This window comes from Prionailurus viverrinus, chromosome B3 (assembly GCF_022837055.1).
Source record: "Prionailurus viverrinus isolate Anna chromosome B3, UM_Priviv_1.0, whole genome shotgun sequence".
Classification (NCBI taxonomy): Eukaryota; Metazoa; Chordata; class Mammalia; order Carnivora; family Felidae; genus Prionailurus; species Prionailurus viverrinus.
The window spans coordinates 57,740,815-57,765,000 of NC_062566.1; the positions used below are offsets into that span (position 1 = coordinate 57,740,815).

General features: G+C 46.8%; 2 protein-coding genes and 1 pseudogene across 4 annotated transcripts in view; 2 read left to right on the forward strand and 1 right to left on the reverse strand.

The window, feature by feature from the left end:
• The window catches only part of LOC125167905 (heterogeneous nuclear ribonucleoprotein A3-like), a 29,740-nt pseudogene extending 15,767 nt beyond the window's left edge, over positions 1–13,973 (forward strand).
• Positions 364–6,916, reverse strand: ZFYVE19 (zinc finger FYVE-type containing 19). The gene is made up of 11 exons (XM_047862797.1): positions 6,765–6,916; positions 5,336–5,457; positions 5,116–5,169; positions 4,615–4,733; positions 4,370–4,515; positions 3,932–4,040; positions 2,024–2,233; positions 1,502–1,581; positions 1,082–1,180; positions 844–974; positions 364–759 (listed from the first exon to the last, which is right to left on the reverse strand). The coding sequence occupies exons 1-11, from the start codon at positions 6,816–6,818 to the stop codon at positions 681–683; spliced, it is 1,203 nt and encodes a 400-aa protein (XP_047718753.1). The 5' UTR covers positions 6,819–6,916; the 3' UTR covers positions 364–680.
• DNAJC17 (DnaJ heat shock protein family (Hsp40) member C17) overlaps positions 7,083–24,186 on the forward strand; it is a 41,659-nt gene continuing 24,555 nt past the window's right edge. The window contains exon 1 of one of the 3 annotated variants that reach the window (XM_047862804.1): positions 7,083–7,277. In XM_047862804.1, the coding sequence (XP_047718760.1) occupies positions 7,200–7,277 (78 nt within the window). In that variant the 5' untranslated portion in view covers positions 7,083–7,199. The remainder of the gene's footprint in view (positions 7,278–24,186) is intronic. The other 2 variants (XM_047862802.1, XM_047862803.1) reach the window with 2 other exon arrangements.

Genomic DNA, 24,186 nt, shown 5'->3' on the forward strand with positions numbered 1-24,186 from the left:
GGAGCCTGGAGAGGTGGCATCCTTTGGGAGTAAGACAGGAAGCAGGGCATGCATCCACTGTTTGTGCAAGCACTGTCCGAGTGCTAGGGAGGCTGAGGAATCTAAGATGGTGGGGCCTGCGGGCTACAATGGGTTGCCCAGAGCAGGACACACAGTTCAGATCAGTTGAGTGAATATCCATGCCTACTGCATATGAGGTTCCAGGGTGGATGGGACTGTTCCTCCTTGGAGAAGCCTGTAGGATAGCCCGACCTTTTTCCTCACTCCACAGGACTGGACTTCTAGTGGAGGTCTTGCTCTTGCCACCTCTCCAGGGGCCCAGGCTCAGAGCCCACAGAGTTCTAGAGGTAAAACATGCTGGGCTCAAGGAATCAGCATTCTTTATTAGATCCATTAAGTGCCAGGGGAGGGCCCTGGGCCCTTGAGCAAGTTCCAAGGCTCATCACCCTTAGGTTCAGTCTTGTCTTTTCCCCACCGTGTCTTACTCCCAGTCCACGCTTGGCTGTTGGAGGGCTCTGACTTCTGCCTTTCCTCTGGCTCCCCCAGTTATCATCCTGAATGGAGAATCTTTCCTCCTTCCAGGGACACTGAGGCTCAGGAAGGGGCATGTCCATGAGCAATCTAGCTTGACTTGTGCACCAGCCTGCACGACTGCCCATGGGATTGCCTCCCTGGTTTCCTCAGTGTTCTCGGCCTATGTGCCGGGGGCAGTAGGCAGACGTCTGGTGCTCTTTAAGTTCAAAGGCATCATGGCCTTCCCTGTGGAGCAAAGAGAGACAAGTCAGGGATCAGAGAGGACCCGCAATTTCTCCCAGCCACACAGAACATTCTATCTGCACTCACCGGAAGCAGCGGGAACAGTAGAGGTCTCCATCGCAGCCGGCGCAGCGCAGGGTGGCATCCTCATTGCAGATGCAGCACCAGGGGAGCTCCTCTTCCTCTGCCTCCTGCCTGGGGGCCTTGGCCTGCGCCTTCTAGGAGCAGAGAGGAGTGGGGGAAGGGAGGTGTGTAGGAACACTGCCGCAGGAGCAGTCGGCCAGGGAGGGAGGAAGGCGTGGCAGTGGCCTAGGGTTTTTCTCACCTGGGACTCTGCCCTACAGGACTGGGCCCGGGCTCTGAGAGCTGGCTCCACGGGGATGTTCAAGCCACTTGCCTCATCCAAGGCAGCTTCTTCAGTGAGCTGTGGACAGGGTGAAGAGGTTCAGCTTCCTGTTCCAGGCCTAGACTCTGCCCCCCTGCCCCACGAGTATTTCTGTGTTCTGTGGCCTTAGCTTCTCAACCCATCTCCCTTGATCTATTGCCTATGGCTGCTGATACCCCATCTCAAGGGGCCAGTAGGCAGGTCTGGGTCATAGGGACAGTGGCATGCCAGGTAGAACAGGAGCTGCAGAGTGGCCATTCAGTGAGAGAGTAGAGGCAGGGTGAACTGGGCCAAGTGGGTGGTGGGGCAGTGAGGCAGAGACAGGACAGGTGGTGGTCAGGTGGGTAAGGCAGGGCCCACCTGCTGCAGGACTCTCTGGATGGCTGTCTCCTCATCCTCATCATCATCACTGTCTGGGAGGTGATAGTCCTGGAGGGTCACTTGAAAGGGAATGACAGGAGCAGAGGAGGAGGAGTGAGGTTGAGAGAGTTCTCTTGAGTAGCTGTAATTTTGCCCGCAGGAGCTGGTTTGCTTTCCACGGGCACTTCTTCCAGAGCTAGGCAGCCTCTGTTGTCAACAATCACATCAGATCCTGCCCCTCCCTCCCCCACCCTGGGGGACAGGAACAGAAGGATTTGCAGTCCCTGAAGGGACTGAGGGTCCCTGGGCCCCTGACGGCTGCTACTTATTCCGTATCTATTCCTTTGCCCCAGTACCTTCCTCATGACTCTGGGCAGAGCTCAATAGACCTCTGGACATAGCAATCCCAGCACCTGACTCAGTGTGCCAGGGAATACAGCCGTTTTGTAGAGCTTGGCCTGGGGTTGGGAGTGAAGGGCCTTCCCAATGGACAGAAGTGAGCTGCTGTTTCCCAGTCTCTACCTTTATCGGGGTCCTGTCCCCGCAGCATGGCCAGGCGCTTGGCGAGGGCCAGGATCCTCTCCTGCCTCGTGTTCTCCTCCCGCAGCTCGACTGCTGCCTCAGCCAGCAGCCTGCTCTTCTCCTCTTCCAGGGACCAGATGGCCTGTCCCTTGGAATTAGTGCTCTGGCCCCCTAGGCCACCTTGGTTGAGGTCATTCTGGATAGGGGCAGCTGGAAGGAGTGATGCAGTTAGGGAGGCAGAGACATTCCAAGATCTCTGTGCCTATTTCTCAACTTTCTTTAAAAAACATAAATTACCAGCTTTTTGTTCAGCATTAGCTCCTGTGGTTTATATTACAAATAAAATGAGTCTTTCCTACATTTTTCCAAATGTAAAATACTAGTAATCTTAGACATGCTTTTTTCAATTACATCTATCCCCACTCCTGATATTTTTACATGTTGCCCTTAGGGTAGGTGTCCCATGGTATGACCATCACTGCCCCAAAAGGTGAGGGTATAGGGAAGCTAAGCCTCAGCCAGTCTCTCTGCTTTACAGGCTGGAATTAATACTTCCAGGGAGCAGCACAGAGAGGACACGAGAGAAGCTGAGATCTTGTAAGGCACTAGGCAGGAAGAATTCTACCAGAGTGGCTGTGGCTCTGACATGGTCCCCTTTAGATAAGCATTTCAGACCAAGAGGTTCAAAATGAGACAGCTTTGGGTTCAAGTCCCAGCTCTTGTCACTTAATACGTGTGACCTTGGTCAATTTCCTTAAGCTCACCAGGCCTCAGTTTCCTCATTTATAAAATATGGATAATAATAGTATGTATAAGATTACGGAGGGTATTCAATGAGATTATGTCTCTGAAGCAGGGCTTCTCAGTCTTGGTTCTTTTGATATTTTGGTATTTTGATATTTTGGACAGGATAATTCTTTGTGGTAGGGGCTGCCCTGTGCACTGTATGATGTTTAGCAGCATCCCTAGCCTCTGCTCACTAGATGCCAGTGGTACCTTCTAAGTTGTGAGAATCTGAGTCTGAGAGTCTCCAGACGTTGCCATATGGGCCCCGGATGGAAAAATCACCCCCAATTGAGAACCATTGCTCTGAAGCATTTGAACAGCACTGTCCAATAGCATTTTTTATGATAATGGAAGCGCTCCATATCATGGTCTGTATTTGTGTAAGACTATAGTTTAATAGCACTTGAAATGTGACTGGTACCACTGAGGAACTGAATTTTAAATTTCATTTTAATTAAATCTAAACAGCCACTTCCTCATCCTTATCATCATCATCATCATTGCAATGAACATTCACTGAACACTTACTATGAACCCGGCAGGGTCTTAATTGTTTATTAATCTCATTTACTTCTCGTAACTTCCCCGTGAGGTGGGTTCTATCATACCTCCATTTTACAGATGAGGAAAGTGAGACTTCGGTTAAGTAACTTTCCCAGGGTCACATAGCTAGTTTAAGTGGTAGAATAAGAAATTGCTGTCTGGGAGCACCTGGGTGGCTCAGTCCATTGAACATCCAACTCTTGATTTCTATTCAGATCACGATCCCAGGGTCATGGGATCGAGCCCTGTGTTGGGCTCCAGGCTGAGTGTGGAGCCTGCTTAAGATTCTCTTTCTCTCTCTCTCTCTCCCCCTCAGCTGCTCTCCCCAATTCACGTGCTCTCTCTCTCTCTCAAATTAAAAAAAAAAATTAGAAATCGCTGTCTGATTCTAAAGCCTACACACTTATCCACTAGTAATACACTGGCTCCTGTTGGGGTAAACCCATCTAAAGCTTATAATGTTGATTGTTCTCTGATTCATATTTGCATCCCAGAGGGTGGGCAGCAGAGACCTTCCTACTTGGGGAAAGAGCTGGGGGGGGAGGGCAGGTCCCTGGGGGATCCAGGTGGAGAAGTTACCTGGGTCTCCTCGTTCCCAGTTCTCATCAATAGCCACCTCTGCTGCCAGCTGTGTCAGCAGATCCTGCGCCTGCTGGGCCTGGGTCCTTGTGTCTGGTGGCTGATGTGCCTGTTCACAGGAGGGAACTTCAGTGAGGAGTAGGGTAGAGGGGAAGCAACATCGTAAGGCTCAGCGAAGTCTAGGTTACGGGTGGATGCTGAAGAGTTTCCAAAGCTCTTGGAAAGGGGACTGACTAATCCAGGGCTCACATAATCGAGTAGATCTGGCCACTCTTTCCTGCCCCACCCCATCCTGCTGCTTGTCCCTGGATCCTTGGCCTGGCAGCAGGCCTGAGAATCAAGAGGTGAGGGTGGGAGGTTTTGCCAACTCCTGCAAAGTACATAGGCATACATGTATCTAGGTCCTTGTCCTAGGACCCCTGACCCCTGAGCACTCACCACCTGGGAGGTCTGAGACGGCGGAACTCTGCCCTGCAGTGCAGCAAGCCGTGCCTCCATCTCTTGGGTGGAAGGGATGGAACCCTGGGTTTCCTTCCTCAGTGCAGCTAGCCTGGCTTCTATCTCTGCCTGTGAGGCCACTGACTCTGAAATTGGTATGGGAAAGCCTTGTAAGATCCAGAGGAATCCTAGTCCCAGGAAGTCTGGATGGTATGTTTTATATCACCCTGTGTGCCCCCACTCACTGGGCTTGTTCTGCTGGCGGAGCCGGGCTAGGCGCTCAGCGATGACTTGGTCTTGTTGGGTTAGTCCCCGGCTCTGGGGAGTGCTGGGCTTCTGCTTGGCTTCCAAGGCTGCCACACGCCTGGCAGGGTATGAGATAAGGTTCTTGAAGAATGTAGAAGGGAGGGGTGAAGGCACCCACTCACCGTTTCCGATTCAAATCATTTCTAGGCATCCAGGGAGGCCTCCAATAGACAATAGTCTGTGGTTCTCATTCATATCCCTCTGTAGCCCAACCCAGCTGACCAAACAGAGGGTCTGGCTTAGAGGGCAAGGTCTACCAAGAACCGTTTCTGGGGAGAGGCTGATGAGCTGCTTTCTGAGCCCAAGAAGGCAGTCAGGAGGCTGAGAGATATTCTCCTGACCCTGTGCTCATTTGATCTAGAGGCTGGGAAGAGAGTCCTACTCAATGGCTCCTTTGTCTTTTCCCCACCCCTATTTGTCTCTGTCCCTTTAGCACTTACTTCTTATAGTTCTGAGGTGGTGACCACTTGGAGGCATTGACAGGAGACGATCCTCTATGGAGAAGAAATCTGGTATCAGAAGTCCCCTTATCTGCCAGTCAGTACCTCTCCCCCAAACACTTCCTGAGCTGACCTCTAGCCACAGAGCACAAAGCTGTGTGGGCTGGCCAGCTACCTGGTACCATGCTTGGCTAAACCCTTGCCCATGTCAGCTTCTCACCTGGTCAGGACTTCGTGGCACTCCTTGCAGACCTTCTGTTGGGTATTCCCAGTCCGGGGCACCACTGCACTGAAGCTAAGGCAGCCAGAACAGAAGGCCCGGCCACAATTCTTACAGCCGTACTACAAGAAACATGAAGTAGGGGGATCCATCTCTCACCCGCCCCTGCAGTCTCCTCCCTGGGACTCTCCAAGCACACACACACAGAAGACACTGAAGTTTTGACCAGCTGCGGGGAGGAGGATGAGAAATGGGGCCCCTAGGGCCTGGGGAGAGAGAGGGGTGGAGGGTAAAGCGATTCCTCAGTCTCCAGTCTTTTATTCAAATCAAGTAGAGCTTTACGTAAAATTCCCATGCTTTCTATCCTGACTTCAATTCAATGGCACTGGGGTATAGAAAACAAATAGGCAAAACCTCATGCTGCAGGTCACGGGCTCTTCAACAAAGGAGAACCAGAGAGAGTGCAGAGCCCCTGTCTTCTGTGCTCTAGTAGAGATGGAGGGTGGCTTGGCTTCAGGGATAACAATAGCCTCCATTTATTAAGCACTTACTGTGTGCCAGGCACTAAACTCAGCATTTAACATTCGTCATGTGATTTAATCCTCACAATTTATACACACTACTGTACTTAATCCTGATGACCACCGTTATTATTCCTATCTTAAATGGGGTCAGAGAGGTTACATGACTTGCCCAAACCAAGGTAATTCCATGAATAAGGCTGCAGAGGTCAAATTTGAACCCTGACCACCCGGGTTCCAAAACCCAGGTTTCTAAGTGCTACACGGATCTGCCTCCATAGCTATTCATTCATCCAATCTGGTTCCTATCTCCTGGTCACAACTGATCAGAGGAAGCCTACAGTTTACCAGAAGAATTTGGGGCCTTGTGCAGAGGACAAAAGACTTTGCCACGGTGCCTTGGGAGCAGGAGGAAGGGCGGTAATCTAACTCAAGAAACCTGGGAAGGGCAGGCTGCATGATGGTGAAGGTTTCAGAGCAAAGGACATGGTGTGATAGAGAGTGGTCACAGGGCATTAACCAAGACTGGGCTGCGGAGGAGCAAAGTGGAGGGAAGGAACCAGCTGTATCCTTCACTTAGTGGACAGAAAAGCTTACCTTTCTAGAAAAGATAGGAGCGTGCTGTATAGTTACAGGGACTTTCACCTCCAGCACCTCTCTGGACCCTCATGCTAACCCCGAAAGCGAGGGAGAGTTAGCCCCATTTCACAGAAATGGAAACTGAAGTTCAGTGACTTCAACAAAACCAACACAGCTGGAAAGGGGTCGTAAAACCAAGTCTACGGACTTCAACAAAACCAACACAGCTGGAAAGGGGTCGTAAAACCAAGTCTACGGACTTCAAGTCCAGGGCTTTTCCTCCACTCCGCGTCCTCCCTGACCTTCTAGCCCGCGGGGAAAAGACTCGCCTCCTTTTTGAAGAGGGTAAACTTGACAGCGCAGCCGTAGCACCTACTCTCCATTCTGGTGGCCGGCGCAGCGCCGCAAGGTCCACAGAGCTGAGATCACGCTTGCCGGGCCCCGGACACCCTCGGACCTTCACTAAGCCCCGCCCCCGCCCCCACCCCTACACCCTCCAGCGCTGGCTAGCTGCGGCCTCCGGCGGGAGAATCGCGATCTCCTACATCAATCGGAGAGCGGTAGCGGAAGACGCGGGGGCTGCTGGGAGGCGTAGTTCATTCACTTGCTCGCTTCCCTCATAGACAGTCAAGCCTGATCCAGAACACGACATTTCCCAGGGGGCTAAGCGCCATTCAGCTCGCTGGCGACAACAGTCCCCGGGAATCCCTACGCACGCTTAGACTCTTGGGAGTTGTAGTACGAATCCAGTCAGGATTGGAACCATGGCGGTGACCAAGGAGCTCTTACAGATGGACCTGTACGCCCTGCTAGGTATCGAGGAGAAAGCAGCGGACAAAGAGGTGAGAATGGTGGTGAGAAGGGCCGAATCCGACCAGGCCTGGCGGCCCTTCCTGTGTTGGCGCCTCGCCAGCAGCTGGCACCCGCTTTCCAGGTTCGGCCGGGCCCTGGACGCGGAGTGAGGGGCAGCCCGACGACCTTAGAAGGTGGTTTCCCAGACGTTTCCTGGCCGGTCTGAGGGCCTCACGAGGAATTGGGGTGCACAGAAGGAAGGCTCCTTGCGCAGGGTACTGTGCTCTCCCTATGGCCCTTGTGTAGAAGAGAAGTAGTTGAGTGAACTGAGAGGAAACCCTAGCCCCCGCCCTGCGCCTGCGCAGTGTCAGCCCCTGAGTCCGCTTCTGCCGTGTCGGTGGCTTGAGGTACTACATAGTCACACCTATGAAGGCCGATTTAACTCCGCTTAGAGCCTAGGGCGGGAAAAAAGGCCGAGTCTCGAGGTTTCTCCACTCCCTTTTCATCTTTCTTGGCAGTGTGACCTATGACTTTGTCATTTCTTTTTTCCACCCCAGCCCATGGTTGCCCTCTGAAAACGTGCTAATGGGCTCAGAGACGGAAGATCAGAAGAGTAAAGGCAGATGGCCTTAAATTAAGTTCCACGGGAAAGTGTTGATAAAGGTGCCAGGGAGTGGGATATTAACCGATCAAGCTGTAATTAGGAGTTTTGTTATCTTCCCCTGGATAATGGTAGAGGTTGTAACAATGTAGGAAGGGGAAGCAGATAGTTCATCAGATGAAAGTTAATGCCCGCGAATGTCCCTGTACTTCCTGGCTGTCTAGCTCATGGCTTGAGTGAGCTTGTGAGAAGAGGAGGCTCTGGGGCAGAAAAGCAAGGAGACCTACAGGGTTCTGGAGGAGAGATGCTATCAGCCTGCACATCACTGTCTCCCGCAGCTGCCACTGAAATCAGAAGTGGGCCGTGGGTGTGTACAGAGCACCAAAAGCATCCGCTACACCCATCTCATAAATCCTAAAATTTCAGTGTTAATAATGCCCAACACCTATATAGTGCTTATTGTGGGCTGGACTCTATTCTGAGTGCTCTACATTTGTAAATTATTTAATTGGTACTTCATTAATAGTGAGAAATTACTTTGGACATTTTACACCAAACCCAGTCAGTATGTTGGAACCCTGAAGTTGAGAACTTCTGAGGAAGGCATTTGGGTAGCTGCTGATGTGTGTGTTGCTCAGAGCTGGATGTGGATGGATGAGATGCCATTTAAAGGGGTCAGGTGAGGCTATTGTCTAGCAAGAGACCAATGTCTGATTGGGTCAGTATGGATAGGATCCATTTTTCACTCAGATGAGATAAGGGATATGTGAGAAGGCTCTTTATACAGGATAAAAGATGCTGTTCCTATCTTTTAATAGGGGAGGCACAACTATAATATAAGGAAGAATATGGTAAATTCTTTAAGAGGGATACAGACAAAGTACTGTGGATTTTCATGGTAGGCTGAGGTAGTTTCTCGTTTGGGAGAAAGGGTGGGGAAAAATAGATATAGATATAGATATAGATATATCTATAGATATAGATATAGATATAGATATAGATATAGATAGATATATCTATCTATATCTATATCTATATCTATAGATATATCTATATCTATCTATCTATATCTATATCTATATCTATATATATAAAGCATGTAGAAAAAAAGGCCTTCTAAACTTTGGTTGTCTGGTCATATAGTCTAGGAGTTGTTCCTTTGGTGTCCATAGAAAGGTGACACGAATGGTGTAAACCCTGAAATCATGTATAATACTGTGTATTCATTTTTGAGGAGAGGAGTTAACTCTTACCCCAAAAAAGACTAAAGAAGCCATGATCTAGGCCAATCTCCTTGTATTAATGATGGTGAAACTGAAGCTCAGAGAGGGTGGTTAGTGACAGAATTGGAACTGGAACCTAGATTCCCTGACGCCTGGACCAGGTCAGTGTTCCTTCCGCTGTGTCACTTTGGCCCTTGTCCAGCACCATACAGCTCAGCTCATACCAACACCAGTTTTAACTTTCCTTCAGACCACTTTTCTGTGTATATCTGTATATCCATCTGCTGGTTTGAGTTCTCCATTTGGATGCTTCACGGGGGTCTAAATCTTACTACATCTAAAATTGAATTCTGGACCTTCTGTCTCCAAACCTTCTCCTTCCTTGCACTTCTCTCTCGTGGTAAATGGCACTACCATCCATCCACTTGAACTAGGAACGTGGAGTCATTCTTTGCCCAACGTGGGGCTCAAACTCATGACCCTGAGGTCAAGAGTCGCATTCTCCACTGACTGAGCCAGTCAGGTGCCCCTGGAGTTGTTGTTGATACCTCATCTTCTCACTTCTGCCATCTAGTCCATCACCGGGTGCTAATGAGTTACCCTCCCAAATAATTCTCAAAACTGTTCACTTATCTTTGTTTCCACTGCTGCCAGTCCAGCCCAAGCCCTATCAACTTCCATCTGAACAATTATAGTAGTCTTCCAATTTGTCTTTCTACTTTCAATCTATTGCATTTTGACCTGTTGTACACTGACATTCTATTCTTTTCACAGAAAATGGAATGATCTTGATAAGAGCCCTATTGCACTTTTAATAATATACTCAATATAATTTCTTAACCCTTCATGCGTGTATTTCCTTCTGCCAGGAATACTCCTCTGCCGTTTCTGTTAACCTGGGTTACTTAAAAAACATTTTGGGGGGTTAAATGTCCGACTTTGGATCAGGTCATGATCTCATGGTTTGTGGGTTTGAGCCCCGGGTTGGCCTATGTGCTGACAGCTCAGAGCCTGGAGCCTGCTTCGGTTTCTGTGTCTCCCTCTCTCTCTTTCCCTCCCCTGATTGCATATTATAAAATTTTTTTTTAGATTTTTTAAATGTTTGTTTGTTTGTTTGTTTGTTTGTTTTGGAGAGAGACAGAGACAGAGTGTGAACAGGGGAAGGGCAGAGAGAGGGAGGGAAAGAATCCCAAGCAGTCTCCGCACATCAGTGCAGAGCCCCACACAGGGCCTGAACCCATGAAATATGAGACCATGAGCTGAGCCTAAATTGAGTTGGACGCTTAACCGACTGAGCCACCCAGGTGCCCCTAACCTAGCTCACTTTTATTTATCCTCCAGAACTCAACTTAAATGGCATATCCTTAGAGAGGCCTTGTCTATTATTCTCTTTCATAACAGTTGGCTTTCCTCCTTTCTAGTACTTATTTTCAGTTCATAATTACATATTTATTTGTGTGATTATTTGTTTTGTGCCTTAATCCCCTCTGTACTCCTAGCTCTGAGGAGTGGATCTGGTTCATTCACTTCTGTAGCAGCCCCTTCTGTGACTGACACAGAAGAGGCTCTCTCGATAAATATTTGTTGAATGAAGGAGGTAGTGGCTATAGAGACCGCTACAACTTGACTTGAGAATCATGAACCTTGAGGCAGTCACTGTCTCTCTTCGGGGCTGACTTTCCTCAAATGTAAAATGAGGGAGCTGGGCAAACTCTGGCTTCAGGGGTCAAATGGCCTCAACTAGAAATTTTGTAATAGGCCATGAGCTAAGAATGGTTATTACATATTTAAAGGATTGTAAAAAAAACAAACAACTCAACAGCAAAAAATCAAACATGTTAAAAAATGGGCAAAGGACTTGAATAGATATTTCTCCAAAGAAATATATAAATGGCCAACAAGTACATGAAAAGTTGTCCAGGGGCACCTGGATGGCTCAGTCGATTGAGCGTCCAACTTCAGCTCAGGTCATGATCTCATGGTTTGTGAGTTCGAGTCCCACGTTGGGCTCTGTGCTGACAGCTCCTACTCTGTGTCTCCCTCTCTCTGCTCCTCCCTCGCTCACTCTCTGTGTCTCTCTCCTTCAAAAATAAATAAACATTAAAAACTAAAAAAAAAGATGTCCAATACCACTAATCATTAAGTAAATATAAGTCAAAAACACAATGAGATACTACTTTACACCCATTTTGATGGCTGTAACTATTATTATTATTATTTTAAGTTTATTTATTTTTATTTTGAGAGAGAGAGAGAACAAGCAGGGTAGAGGGGCAGGGAGAGAGAGAATCCCAAGCAGGCTCCACACTGTCAGCACAGAGCCCAGTGTGGGGCTGGATCTCAGGAACTATGAAATCATGAGCTGAGCTGAAATCAAGAGTTGGACGCTCAACTGACTGAGCCACCCAGGTGCCCAAAAGAGAGAGAACATGTAGTGCAGAGCCTGACTTGGGGCTCAATCCCAGGACCCTGGGAGCACAACCTGAGGCAAAATCAAGAGTTGGTCACTCAACCAACTAAGCCACCCAGGCGCCCTGTAAGTTATATATATTTTATAATGAAAACAACCAACTAACCAAGCCAAACCAAAATCAGAACAAAAAAGAATGTTTGACAAAGACCACATGTGGCCTCCTACAATTTTTGGCCTTTTACAGAAAAAGTTTGCCTACCCGTACTAGAATTAGGGGCAAGTTCAGCTCTACCTTTCTATACATGGAACTTACCCCTTCTGTCAACCTCCTAGTGCAGCGAACCTCACAGGTTCAGAAGTGGGCTAAACAATGCCTTTGGTGGAAATTTAGAGACTCGGCAATTCCCAGGTAGACATTTTTGTTCCCATTCCAGCCTCAGAGGAGATAGGCTGGCACGATATAATCTTGTAGAAAACCCTTGAGTCAAGGACGTGGATTTGGTGTGGAAGTGTTCCTGGGAAGAGGATCATGCCCTGGAAATTCAGTCCCCTGCTAGAACCCAAGCTCAGTCCCCTGAGCCCCTGATGCTTACGTGCTCATGTGCACATGCCTATGTGTGCTCATGCGTACACCCCCCATCTCCCACTCACTCACTCACTCACTCTCTGCTGGAGCAAGTCCCCAAGGCCTGCCAAAATGAAGACTAGGTCATGAATTCATGCTGTTTGCAAGCCCTCGAGAGAATCTGAAATAATCTCAGGAATTAACCTGGGCGACTACAGTGGCGTTATGGCCCTTTTCCTAGTTCTGCTCTTGCCCTCTTGAGCCTCTTCACACAGCAGCCAGAGTAAGCCTTTAGAATGTGGATCAGATTGTGTCACTTCTGCTCCAACTTCCCAGTGGCTTCTCATCAGTCTTAGAGTAATACCTGAAGGCCTTTCCTGGCCCTTGGGGCTCTTGTTGCCTTTCCTTCATGTTCCCTGCCATTCTCCCCTTGCTCACTAAGCTCCTGCCATCTCAATCCTATGTTATGTTATGTTATGTTATGTTATGTTATGTTATGTTATGTTATGTTATGTTTTGTTTTGCATAGCATAAAATTTACCATTTTAACCCTTTTTAAAAAATGTTTATTTATTTATTTTTGAGAGAGAGAGAGCACAAGCCAGGGAGGGGCAGAGAGACAGAGGGAGATACAGAATCCAAAGCAGGCTCCAGGCTCCAGAGCCCCATGTAGGGCTTGAACTCATGAACTGTGAGATCATGACCTGAACCGAAGTTGGACGCTTAACTGACTGAGCCACCCAGGTGCCCCATTTTAACCCTTAAAAAAAATTTTTTTTTAATCTTTATTTATTTTTCAGAGAGGGTGCAAGCAGGGGAGGAACAGAAAGAGAGGGAGACACAGAATCCGAAGCAGGCTCCAGGCTCCCAGCTGTCAGCACAGAGCCCGACACGGGGCTCGAACTCACAAACTGTGAGATCATGACCTGAGCCAAAGTCGGATGTCCAACCAACTGAGCCACCCAGGCGCCCCTAACCCTAACCCTTTTTTAAAAAATGTTTTCTATTTATTTTTGAAAGAGAAAGAGTGAGAGCAAGCGGGGGAGGGGCAGAGAAAGAGGGAGACCAAGGATCCAAAGCCGGCTCCGAGCTGACAGCAGAGAGACCAATGTAGGGCTTGGACCCACAGACTGCAAGATCATGACCTGAGCCAAAGTTGAACACTTAACCTACTGAGCCACCCAGGTGCCCCTAAGATGTTATTTTTCAAAAGTAATTTGTATACCCAGTGCAGGACTTGAATTCACAACCCTAAGGTCAAAGTGAGCCAGCCAGGTGCCCCCCGTTTTAAGTTTGAATAATATTTCGTTGAATGTATATGCCACATTACCATATTTTGTTTATCCATTCATCTGTTGACAGACGTTTGGATCATTTCCACCTTTTGACTATTGTGAACAATGCTACTATGAACACAAGTGTATATATATCTGTTAAAGTCCTGCTTTCAGTTCTTTTGGATATATACCCATAAATGGAATTGCTGGACCATATGATAACTCTATGTTTGATATTTTGGTTATACTGCCTTATGCAGCAGCTACACCATTGTACATTCCCACCAGCAATGTACAAGGGTTCCAATTTCTCCACATCCTTTGCAACGGTTGTTATTTCCTCTTTTTTTGGATAATAACCTTCCTTCTGGGTGTGAAATGGGCCTCAGGTGATTTTTTTCAAACTCACCTAACATATTCTTGCTTCAGGGCCTTTATATCTGCTAATCCTTCTGCTTAGAACATTCTTCTCTGGCAGTTGTGTATTTTATATCTCATTCCCACCCCTTATTCAGATTTCTATTCATGTATAACCTCCTCAGGGAGGGTTTCCCTGACCACCAATTTATATTAGCTACCTCCACACCCTGACACTGCTACATATATTTCTAAGTAGTGCTTCTCACTACTAACGCTCACTGCCATTTTATATTACTATACCCATCTGCTTATTCCCCATTAGAATGTAAAAAAATCCAGGAAGGAAGGGACTTCCTCTGTTTATTGCTGTCTCTAGCACCTAGAATAGTGCCTCGCCCTTGATAGGTGCTCAGTGAATCCTTGTTGAGTGATTGGATGAATATGCACTATTATTTTCTTAGACAGTAGTACTTTGTGACGAAGCAAAATTACTAGACCAAAAGTAAATATATCTCAAAGCTTTTTAACAGAATTTTTAAAAGTAATCTGTACACCCAACATTGGGCTTGAATTCACAACCCCAAGATCAAGAGTTCCATGCTCTACCAACTGAACCAGCCAGGCCCCCCGCTAAAAGCTTTTTCAAAGTTTTCTTTCAGAGAAGTAGTACCAACTTATACTCTTGCCAAGTAGGCAGGATTGCCCATGTCTCTGCTCACAGCCCCCACCCTGACTCTTGAAAGCAGCACACTGTGTGCCCAGTGCCCTGCCCAGAACAGGCACACACTGGACCTTTATTAAATCAAACTTTACAGTGTTCTTCCTGTTTCATTTTGGTTTCCTTTCCCATTCTCCGTGTGTGTTTCAGAGGAGAGTAGAACTATTTCCCACAAACATTTGATTCCACAAACTTTTTTTTTTAATTGAAAGAGAGAGGATGCAAGTGAATGAGAACAGAGAGAGAGAGAAAATCCCACAAGGGAGAGACAGAGACACACACACACACACACACACACACACACACACACACACACACGGGGGGTGGGGTGGGGTGGGAAGCGGGTCTCACTGGAAGCGGGGCTCGAGCTCACCCAATGAGAGGCTCAAACTCAGGAACTGTGAGATCATGACCTGAGCCAAAGTCAGATGCTTAACCAACTAAGTCACCCGGGCAGCCCTGATTCCACAAACTTTTATTAAGTGCCTAGCATGTGTCAGCCTCAGAGTTGGTGCTAGGGATACAAATGTGAAAAAAGTGGTCCCTATAGAGTTGCCCCATCTTGCCTGTTTCCTTTTTCCACCTTTTCCATCTCTTGCTCCTGTGGCCCATCTTTGTGTGTGTGTCCCATCATTATGGAATGCAGAGGTTAAAGTTTATAGTTCTAGAAGTTGATGCTTTTTTTTTTTTTTTTCAACGTTTATTTATTTTTGGGACAGAGAGAGACAGAGCATGAACGGGGGAGGGGCAGAGAGAGAGGGAGACAGAATCGGAAACAGGCTCCAGGCTCTGAGCCATCAGCCCAGAGCCCGACGCGGGGCTCGAACTCCCGGACCGCGAGATCGTGACCTGGCTGAAGTCGGACGCTTAACCGACTGCGCCACCCAGGCGCCCCGAAGTTGATGCTTTTTTAAAAAATGTTTATTTGTTGAGAGAGAGAGAGAGAGAAAAAAAAAGAGCAGGGGAAGAGCAGAGAGGAATTCCAAGCAGGCTCAACACTGTCAGTGTAGAGCCCTACTGGGGGCTCGAACTCATGAACTGAGAGATCATGACCTGAGCCGAAATCGAGTCGGATGCAATCAAGAGTGAGTGCTCAACTGACTGAGCCACCCAGGCACCCCTAGAAGTTAATGCTTTTTTAATCAGATCATCACTTCCTATAGAGTGTAGCTTTGTATAAAAAATAACAGTTTCAGGGGCACCTGGGTGGCTCAGTTGGTTAAGCATCTGACTCTTGCTTTTGGCTCAGGTCATGATCTCCATTTGTGAGTTCGAGTCCTATGTTGGGCTCTGCACTGACTGGATTTCTCTGCTTCTCCCCAACTCATGCATCCACGTGAACACTCTCTCTGTCTCTCACAATAAATGAAAAAGAACAGTTTTTATAACTAATCTTTAACAAATAAGGCCAAGAATTATTGTTTATTGCATCTACCATATGTCAAAAGTGGATGAAAATTATAATACAGAGCATTGAGCAATGTTGGGAATTGTCAATGTGCTTTTATCATCACCTTTGACTTATTAGCAGTGATAGTTAAGAAAGTGGACTTTGACTCAAAAGTAATTGTTAAGTCATTGACTCCATAACTTAACTAGTTTGTGACCTTGAGCAAACGTTTAACCTCTGTGTGCTTTGGCTTCCCTGTCTGCAAAATGGGAATGATGGCAGTCCCTTCCTGCCAGCATTGTAGTAAAGCTCGATACAAGTAAAGCATTTAGCATGGTGCCTGGTACAGAGCGAATGCAGGCTACATGTTAGCTCTTGCTGTTAATATTGTCCTTCCACCTTCCTTACATTGTAAGCACTAATGTCAAATACACATCTCCCACACCTCACGTCTAAGGTTGCCCTCTACTCCTTAGCCCTTCTCACTCATTCCAGCCCTGACAGGCCCAGTGCTGACTCAGTGATTGTCATAGCAGTCAAGGTAGAAAGGAGGTGGGGAATTAGGTAGAGCAAAATTGAGGATCAGCAGAGTTCACTGTTCAGTTCAGATCTACAGATGAGCGGAGTATATCACCAAAGACAAGGTACCATATGGGCATGGTGGGGTTTTAGAGCTGAATAAGACATCAGTCTGCTTTCGGCCAGCTCACACAGTATAGTGAACAATGAATTTTGAGGTAAAATGAAAGAGGTTCCATATATAGTATTTAAGGAAAATACTTATAGTATTTAAGGAAATTCCTTATAGTATTTAAGGAAAATGCTATAGGAATAAAGAAGGCATGATTCGGGGCCACATGGGTGGCTCTGTCAGTTGAGTGTCTGACTTTGGCTCAGGTCATGATCTCAGTTGGTGAGTTCGAGCCCCACAGCCGTCTCACTGCTATCAGTGCAGGGCCCACTTCAGATCCTCTGCCTCCCTCCACTCTGCCCGTCTCTCCCATCTCTCAAAAACAAAACAATAACAACAAAAAAGAAGGCATGATTCATAGAGTGGCAGGATTAGGGAAGACTTCTCTGAGGAGGTGTTTTTGTGCAAGACCTTGAGGGGAGAAAAGAATATATCACAGGAGGGATCTTCACGGTTGTTGATTCTCTTCATTTTGTAGACAGGAGGATAGAGGTCCAGAGAGCTTATGGAACTTGCTCCAGACCACCCAGATAATGAGCATCAGACCCAGACTGGAGCCAGTATAATATTCTTTCCACTCCTATACAGTTGGCACAGGTCTCTGTTGTCTATTGCAGCCTCACCTTTCATTTGAAGCCCTTTGTAGGGTATGTAACTCATTGTATCTTGGCAAGCATTACTTGATGAAGCCAGGTACTTGAAAATCCATTTTGATTAACTCTTTCAAGACTCAAATTTTATGTCTGTTTACCAGGAAAACTACCAAAGACAATTAACATTGACATTTTCAGGAAGGAAGGTTATATTATAGCATATAAGTTGCTTTAAGGAAAAGCCTATTTTACCTATATGCTAGCTAATACCTTTATTTAAACTCCATATTTCTGGAGCCTGGGTAGCTCGGTCAGTTAAGCATCTGACTCTTGATTTCGGCTCAGGTCATGATCCCAGGGTTGTGGGATCAAGCCGCACATCAGATTCTGCACTGTCAGTGTGGAGCCTGCTTGGGATTCTCTGCTCACGCTCTCCCTCTCTCTCAAAATAAATAAACATTTAAAAAAAAAAAACCCTCCATATTTCTATTATATTCTAGAAGGTGATACACCAACATTCTTCCAGAATTAAGAAGAATACGTCTTTGAGGACAGAGAATAGAGAAGGGCTTCAAGGAACAGCATGAGTATGTAGGTATAGAAGTAAAAGTGCCTGGCATGACAAGGAATGGGACATTGCCTTGGGTATGTTGAAGATATGACAGGAGATGAATCTGAAAAAATGTGGTATCTTTGGACCTCTAGGTGCTATAGTGGTTGGACTTGATTTTATGGACATCTGGGAGCCATTTCTGAATGTGAGGTGTGCCTGATTCAATTCACTGTCACAGGAGCCTTTCCCAGAGTGTCTTACTTGAAGACTCAAGGTTGGGCACAAGTCTGGTTTCTCTAGACGACTGTCCTTCATTCACCAAGGGCCTGACTAGCACTGGGTGGCTCTGGGAGCCAGGCCTCAGCCCTATCTGCATCCCTCTGATGGTTAACTCATTCCTGGGTTTTATTGTCCGGAGCTCTGGATTTTTGAAGTTACTTGGCTGCCTGTTAAGTCAAAAGCAATGATTCATTTGTGTTTGTAAGCTGCAGGTTATTCATTAGCGTTTAAGATAATACCTTACATTTATATGACACCAAAGTGCTTTCACATAAATTATCTCATTTGATGTGATCTTCAAGACAGGCCTATGAGATAGGCAAGGAATATTAGGTCCAATTTATAGATGAGAAGACTTAAGACTCAAGAGTTTAATTGATTTGCCCAACATAAGGTGGCTAATAAATGCAGAGTGCTTGCCCAAACCCGAATTTTCTACTTTTATTTCAGAGTTTTTTCCATGACCCACACTGCAGGCGCAATTAGGGCAACAAGAGACAGGTCTGTGGGCCCCAGAGAGCCTCATGACTCCAACTGTGACACAGACAGAGCTTTGACTCTGAGTAAAGCTGCCAGACCTGGGTGAACCCGACAGGTATTAAGCTGATCTAGACAGCTTGAGGAAGTGCATTAAAATGTATGTTGAAACTATCACAGTGCAGTTTCCATCTCAGCTAAAGCAACATTCAAACTATTCTCCATCCAGGGGTGCCTGGCTGGCTCAGTCAGAAGAGCATGTGACTCTTGATCTCAGGGTTGTAAGTTCTAGCCCCACTTTGGGTGTAGAGATTACTTAAATATAAAATCTTAAGGGGCGCCTGGGTGGCTCAGTCGGTTGAACGTCCAACTTCGGCTCAGGTCATGATCTCACAGTTCATGGGTTCGAGCCCTGCATCAGGCTCTGTGCTGACTGCTTGCTCAGAGCCTGGAGCCTGTTTCAGATTCTGTGTCTCCTTCTCTCTCTGTCCCTCCCCCACGCACGCTTTGTCTCACTCTGTTTCTCAAAAATAAATACATGTAAAAAAAATTTTTTTAATAAAATCTTAAAATAACAAAAAAAGCAAAAAAGCAAGTATTCTCCATTTGAATAGTTGCTTTCCCAATTTTTGCTGTTCCTGACTGCTGTTATCTAGTTATTATTATTTTTCTTTAAATGGACTCACTTCTTTTTACTAATATAAATTTGTTTTTACAGGAAACCACTGTGTTATAGGAAAAAAGGAAATAAGTAAGATGCAGGAAATACCAAGGCCCAGAGAGAAGTTCTGTACCCTGAGAGATGGCAGAGATGGGGCAGAGAGAATGCTTTGGGACTGGGGACCCAAGTCTGCAGGGGTTGAGGGTGGCAGTAGGCAGCGGGGAGAAGTGAGGGGCAGTCAGACTCAAAATATCTGGTAGATGTGAGGGGTGGGAATCTACTGCCTGAGGCGAGAAGATGGGCAAAGATTTTGGAGTCTGAGCCTGACACAGGGATGCTTAGGGTAAGGATGGGAGGGAGGAAGTGGGGCTGTAGACAGGGCTCCTTGGGGTAACTGGTTTGGGAAAGTAGGCTAAGAATGGTAGCGCTGGGGTTAGGCCCAGGAGGTGGTGCTGAGAGGGGTAAAGGAAGGAGGGGGACCCAGAGGTGAGAGCCTGAGGGATAGGAGTGACCTCAAGGATGGTCCAAGGACCCAGATCCAAAGGGTGCATACGGGCAACATTTGGGGAAAAGCAGGTCAGGCTCTGTGTACAGTCCCAGTTGTTCCAGGCTGTATAGGTCGCCGAGTCTGGGGCCTTGGGCCATGGTTAGCAAGCAACCTGAGAAAGATGTTGGTGTGAGGTCCAAGTTCTCCCGGTATCGTCTCAGTACCAACAAGCAGGCCCACATCTGGAAACATTGAGCTGAGGGGACCGGTCTGGGGGCTGGCTGGCACCTGCTTGTACTGAGTCTTAGGAGCTGTGTGGTTTTTGTAATGACCAGGCATTTAGGGATTTCTCTGCAGTGCTGTTGCAGTGTGGGCCAGAGGCTGTCGGGAATGAAAATGACCAATATGTCAGGCAAGAGGAGCTTCTGCATAAGTACCCTGAGCTCTGTGGTTTACTTTCTGCCTGTGACATGAGGCAGTCACATAACCTCTGGTGTTCTAGCTGGTGGGGGGATGAGATATCTGCCTCCCCCAGGCTTGGGGAGAAATTAAATGAGTGCCTGGGCTGTGATTATGGACTGTTCCCATTCCTGGAACCAGGCCTGATAATGGTTTTCTAGCTGATTCACTGGCAAGGTTTAGTACCTGTTGTCACACAGAGTGGTCTCCTTATCTGTCCTCTATCTGAGTCTGACCTATGAGTCTGGCTTTTGAGAACTGGGCTTAATTACCTGTACCACTTACTTACTTGGTCCCAAGTTTTATCATAAGGACAGCAGCCTTTAAAAAAATAATGATCTCTTCTTTGTAGGGCACCTTTCTTTTAAGTTAATGATGACTGTTTTATATTTATGGGACCCCTTAGCGCCTTGCCTTTTTTGAGTGAGTCAGGATGCCGTTTCCCTCAAGAGGTGAAATTGAAGGCAGGTGAATTGTCAGAGGCCCTGCTGCGTGGCTGGCACAAAGCCCAGTGGAGATGGTTGGAGACCCACTTCCCAACCCACTCCCCTGCTCTGGACTTAGGTTGCTACAAGTGGCAGAACCAGTTATGGGGCCTCCAGGAAGGGCTGGGTGGCTGCTAATTCATGATTCATCCTTCTCCTCTGTGATGTGGGCTCTGGGGGATAACATTTAGTTCCCATCATGGTTCTTCTGACGGTCTGCCCTAGTGATTTTTTCTCTTTTCCAGACTTGGTTTCTCAAGAGACGGCATTAGCAAGTAGAAGGGAAGATTGCGAAATAGTGGTAAGGTCTCCTAGGGTCAGGACAGTGCTCACTTCTACTCTTCACTGGGCCTGAAGTAGACATAGCTGAGACTTTCTGAATGTGTTTTGGTTGAGAACAAGTGAACGTGAGCCCCTTTCATTCAATAGGTACTTATTGTGTACCTACTAAGATTAAGTGCCAGGCACTGTTCAGAGCACTGTTCTGGGCCCTGGGCATAAGCAAAACTCCCTGCCCCAGAAAGCACATTCCCTTTATTTGTAAGGGGAACCCCCATACTTTCCTATACCTGTGGGCTCTCATTTGAGGCACAATTATAACAGTTATAAGATTTAAATTTTTTTAATTTAATTAAAATTTAATTAATTCGTTAAATTCATTTTTAAATAATTAATTTTAAAAATTGTAAAGTTATTTTAAAAGAACCAAAACAGTTTATCTGTTTTTCCAGACCATACCAGAAAAGAAACAGCAGATTAGAAGCACTTCCAAGGAAGTGCTGGCATATGGCACAGACTAGTAGAGAGTGACTAGGGAAGAGACAGAAAAAGTATAGGAAGAGTAAGATTTAAGATCTTCACCTCAGTCGGTTGAGCATCCAACTTCGGCTCAGGTCATGATCTCGCGGTCCGTGAGTTCGAGCCCCGCGTCGGGCTCTGGGCTGATGGCTCAGAGCCTGGAGCCTGCTTTGGATTCTGTGTCTCCCTCTCTCTGTGCCCCGTCCCCGCTCATGCTCTGTCTCTCTCTCCCTCAAGAATAAATAAAACATTTAAAAAAAATTTTTTTTTTTTAAAAAAAGATCTTCACCACCTAGGGAAGCTTAGGAAAAGCCTGACTCTTTGCCTTCAGTAGTGCCTGAAGGTGTTACGCTGTTCAGTAGTTTATGTTCTGGATGACAATCCTGAGACGTGGAAGTCAGACTAAATTCCAGTAGTGTCCTAGGATGGAGAAGGGGAAGGGGGAGGCAGTAACAAGTTAGAAAGACCACACCTCGGCAAATTGGAATTTTAAGTCCTTATGGAGCTTCTATTCATCTGAGATCTTTGTCTTTCCAGGGCTGGGCTTTGGAGACAGCCTGGTCCTCAGAAAAACCATGGTCTGTGCAGGAGACATTGGGTGGGAAGCTACTCTACTGTCACCCGGCTCCTCCTCTCTGTGAAGTCTCAGGAAATGCAAATGAATGTTGCCAAGTGCTAGGGAGACCAGAGGATTTAGGGGAAATCCACAGGTAAAGAAAGAAAGCTGCAAGTGTTAAGACAATCTAGTAGCCTTTGGCAACTTCTTGAGGCAACTTCAAGCCTGCCTGACTGATCTAGCACCTGCAGACTCAGTTTCATGGAGGAGCTGCCATCCCCGGTGCCTGGGATTAGACAGTCCTTAGCTTTATCCCATACCATTACAAATAGGGTCTCTACTTCTCTATTCTGAAAGTCCCTCTTCCTTCCCAACTTTATCATAGTTATAGAACATATTTTGCATCTTTTTGCCCTGAATCCAGCCTCTTGAGCTGCTAATAAGGCAGCATTATTTCATAGTAAACAATATTGATACCAGAAGCTTTTTCAAAGGCCTGCTTCAAGAGAGTTGTGTTTACATGATGAGAAATTCTTTAGGCAGCAGTCACTTCAGGAGGGCTGGACAAAGCTGGCAATCCAGTTTGTAGCACAAAACACCAAACTCCAGGCCAACTGGTTCAAAGACAAAACTGGCCTTCCAAGCTAAAACCCAGGAATGGGCCCTGCCCACGGCAGGTGTAACAGCTAAAAATAGTAATAACTAGTTAATCAAGACAGACACACTTCACCAGCATTCTTAGGCCACCTGAGTTTTAGTTCATGGCCACTCTTAGAAGATCTCAAGCTCCCTATCCTTCCCTCTGCTCTTTGAATGAGAGTATTTCAGAGCCCCTGGGAGCTAACCAAGGATTACATTTTAGAACTACAGCCCCAGCAGACTTGAAATCAGCCCTCTCCATCTCGAGAATTCTAATTGGGCTGACCTGGGCCCACTGTGAACCCATGCCCATCCCTGGAATTGCTGTCAGGTTGGCATCATCCTCAGCTGGTGTCACACAGTTTACCTCCCTCCTGGAAGTGGATAGGCAAGAGGTTTGGGACTTCTATTGAGTGCCTAGTTTTTGTCAGGGACTTCACATGGATTATTTTCTTTAATCCTCACAACTATCCTGTGTGTGGGGGATTCTTTCCTCACATTGTAGTTGAAGAAGCTAAGGCTGAGTGAGATTCAGTAATTTGTCCAAAGTCATGCTGGTAGTATGCAGAAGATTCAAAATTTAAAAACACATTTGTTAGGGGTGCCAAGGTGGCTTAGTCGTTTGAATGTCCATCTCTTGATTTCAGCACAGGTTATGATCCCAGGGTCGTGGGATTGGGCCCCACCTAGGGCTCTACCCTGACAGCCTGCTTGAGATTCTTTCTTTCTTTCTTTCTTTCTTTCTTTCTTTCTTTCTTTCTCTCTCTCTCTCTCTCTCTCTCAATCTCTCTCTCTCCCTCCCTCCCTCCCTCTGCCCCTCTCTCCCACTCGAGCACTCTCTCTCTCTCTCTAAAATAAAAAAAAATAGGGGTGCTTGGATTGCTCAGTTGGTTGAATGTCCAATTCTTGATTTCGGCTCAGGTCATGATCCCAGGGTTGTGAGATCAAGCCCTGCATCAGGCTCTACCGTGAAAGCGTGGAGCCTGCTTGGGATTCTCTCTCTCCCTCTCGGCACATGCGTGCATGCTCTCTCAAAATAAATATTAAAAAAATTAAAATAAATAGGGGCACCTGGGTAGCTCAGTCAGTTAAGCGTCCAACTTCGGCTCACATCTTGATCTCTTGGTTTCTGAGTTCAAGTTCTGCTGCTGGCTCTTTGCTGACAGCTCAGAGCCTGGAGCCTGCTTCAGATTCTGTGTCTCCCCTCTCTTTGCCCCTCCCATGCTCACGCTCTGTCTCTCAATAATAAATAAATGTTAAAAAAATTTGTTTAATAAAAAGTAAAAAATTAAAATAAAATAAAATAAAATAAAAATACATCTGTTAGATTCCAAAACTTTCTCTCTTTCAGTGAACCATGCTGTCTTCCAGCTTAGAATAGTAGAGGGAAACAATATCTCTGGGTTGTTTTTTTTTTTTTCAACGTTTATTTATTTTTGGGACAGAGAGAGACAGAGCATGAACGGGGGAGGGGCAGAGAGAGAGGGAGACACAGAATCAGAAACAGGCTCCAGGCTCTGAGCCATCAGCCCAGAGCCTGACGCGGGGCTCGAACTCACGGACCTCGAGATCGTGACCTGGCTGAAGTCGGACGCTTAACCGACTGCGCCACCCAGGTGCACCTTGATTTTGAGAGAGAGTGAGTGCACACCTGAGCAGGGGAGGGGCAGAGAGAGGTGGAGAGAGAGGGTCCCAAGTAGGTTCTGCGCTGCCAGCACAGACTAAGAGTCAGAC